The sequence below is a fragment of the Entelurus aequoreus genome, linkage group LG18 (genome assembly GCF_033978785.1).
Source record: "Entelurus aequoreus isolate RoL-2023_Sb linkage group LG18, RoL_Eaeq_v1.1, whole genome shotgun sequence".
NCBI lineage: Eukaryota > Metazoa > Chordata > Actinopteri > Syngnathiformes > Syngnathidae > Entelurus > Entelurus aequoreus.
Genome location: NC_084748.1, coordinates 46,132,138 through 46,134,637, shown reverse-complemented (window position 1 = coordinate 46,134,637; position 2,500 = coordinate 46,132,138). Strand labels below are relative to the sequence as shown.

The window sequence follows — 2,500 nt, the reverse complement described above, 5'->3', positions numbered from 1 at the left end:
TCCTTGTGTTGTCTGAAGATCGTCGACCTTCCATGAAGCCAGTTTGGTCAGTAGGAATTAATTTTCCTATTACATTTGATAATCGTGTGGCTAAGATTTTTGCCAAGATTCAAAAAGATTCAAAAAGATTCAAAAAGGATTGTCTATTCATGGAATACATAGATTTCAGCAGGATCCACCCCAGTCTGCTGACATGCAAGCAGAGTAAAAAGCTTTTATAATTGTAAAGGACAATGTTTTATCAACTGTTTGCAATGATGTACATTTGTTTGAACTATTAAATGAACCAAAAATATGACTTATTTTATCTTTGTGAAAATATTGGACACAGTGTGTTGTCAAGCTTATGAGATGCCATGCAAGTGTAAGCCACTGTGACACTATTGTTCTTTTTTATTTTAATTTCTAATGATAATGTCAATGAGGGATTGCATTGTTATGGTATTGCTGTGTATTGTTTTGTTGGATTGATTAATTAAAAAAAAAAAAAATATATATATATATATATATATATATATATATATATATATATATATATATATATATATATATATATATATATATATATATATATATATATATATATATATATATATATATATATATATATATTTAAAAAATAAAAAATAGATTTTTTAAAAATGAGAATCGATTCTGAATCGCACAACGTCAGAATCGCGATTCGAATTCGAATCGATTTTTCCCCCCCACCCCTAAACGTTATCATGGACGCCCCTGCTTATTTCAGCAAGACAATGCCAAGCCACGTGTTACATCAACGTGGCTTCATAGTAAAAGAGTGCGGGTACTAGACTGGCCTGCCTGTAGTCCAGACATTGAAAATGTGTGAAGGCTAAAATATGAGAAGGGAGACTGTTGGACAACTTAAGCTGTACATCAAGCAAGAATGGGAAAGAATTCCACTTCAAAAATGTGTCTCTTCAGTTCCCAAACCTTTACTGGGTGTTGTTAAAAGGAAAGGCCATGTAACACAGTGGTAAAAATGCCTTTTTTGCAATGTGTTGCTGCCATTAAATTCTAAGTTAATTATTATTTGCCAAAAAAAAACATTAAACATGAAATATCTTGTCTTTGCAGTCTATTCAATTGAATATAAGTTGAAAAGGATTTGCAAATCATTGTATTCTCTTTTTATTTACCATTTACACAACGTGACAACTTCACTGCTTTTGTAGTTTGTAAATATCTCTGGTTAAAACAAGGTCAGACCTTCTCTATGTCAAATATCTCCATGTTGTTACTGCCATGTTCCACCAGAGGGCGGCAGAGGCCGGGTGAGTGAGACTTACTGGGCGGGGATGCTGGGCGAGCCCGAGCGGTGGAAGTGGATGTTCTGCCACTTGCCGTCGCGGCGGTGCCACACCCGGGTCTCCTCGGACTGCATGGTGCGGGGCATGCCGCCGCCGTCCATGTACTGGGTCAGGCGGATGTAGGCGATGCACGCCGCGTTCTCGCCGATGAGGTGCACGTGCGGGTTGAGGAGGATGGTGTGCACCGGCTTGTTGCCTTTGGACAGAGCTGCGGGGCGGGAAAAGCAGAGAAGTTTACTTGAGAGGAGATCCTCCAGACGAGGCTGACCATGCTCTCCATTCAGGTTTCTGGGACACAACGCCACTATTTTTACCTCAGGTGCAGACTTCTCACCAACTATAGCCGCCATTCTTAGGGGATTTCTTCTTTATTATCTTATTATCCACGCCAGCTGGTCTACTTCCAGTCAATGTAGACCACTTACCTCCCTACTACAGTATATACACACATACCGTACCAATATTCTGGTACCGGTACCAACATATATGTACTTGGTATCATTACAGTCGATGTCAGTGTAGATCCATTTGTTTACATTCAGCAGCGCTAGCTTGCTGTTAGCGGTTAGCTACAGTATCCTCCTACGGTGTTTAGCTATTCCTCGTCCTGCAGTGGAAGAAACGTACTTTATTTGTCGCCATGTAGGCGAGGATTAGTGATTTAAAAGTAGCTAAAACACTGCCGACTGCGGATGGACGTTAGCCGCTAGCGAGCTAACGGCTAACAAGAGCAAGAGCTAAGCACCTCTAGTTTGTAGCTTCAACTCGATTGTTAGTTTTTGAGCCAAAAAAAGCCCAAAAAAAGGGGCTAAAATGTTAGCATGTTTACCGTTAGCGTGTGTCACATACCAAGTTATATGCCTCTGAGGTGTACGGCGGCAAAAAGCTAGTACGCTAATGTTAGCATGTTTACAGCTAGCACGTGTCATGCGCACATTTAAATGACTGAGGTATACATTGGCAAAATTGGCTTAAAAAAAGCTAGCATGCTAATGTTAGCATGTTTACAGTTAGCATGTGTCACGTGCAAAGTTAAGTGACTGAGGTGTACGGTGGCAGAATGGCTACAAAAAAAAAGCTAGCATGCTAGTGTTAGCATGTTCACAGTTAGCATGTGTCACATACCAAGTTATATGACTCAGCACCAAAATGGACTAAAAAAAGTTAGT

The 2,500-nt window shown here is 39.7% G+C and overlaps 1 protein-coding gene across 9 annotated transcripts in view; it reads right to left on the bottom strand.

The window, feature by feature from the left end:
* camk2d2 (calcium/calmodulin-dependent protein kinase (CaM kinase) II delta 2) overlaps positions 1-2,500 on the bottom strand; it is a 148,844-nt gene that overhangs the window by 9,729 nt on the left and 136,615 nt on the right. For 8 of the 9 annotated variants that reach the window (XM_062027256.1, XM_062027258.1, XM_062027261.1 and 5 more), the window contains one exon: positions 1,311-1,539. In XM_062027256.1, the coding sequence (XP_061883240.1) occupies positions 1,311-1,539 (229 nt within the window). Of the gene's footprint in view, positions 1-1,306; positions 1,540-2,500 lie in introns of those variants that run through there. The other variant, XM_062027260.1, reaches the window with a different exon arrangement.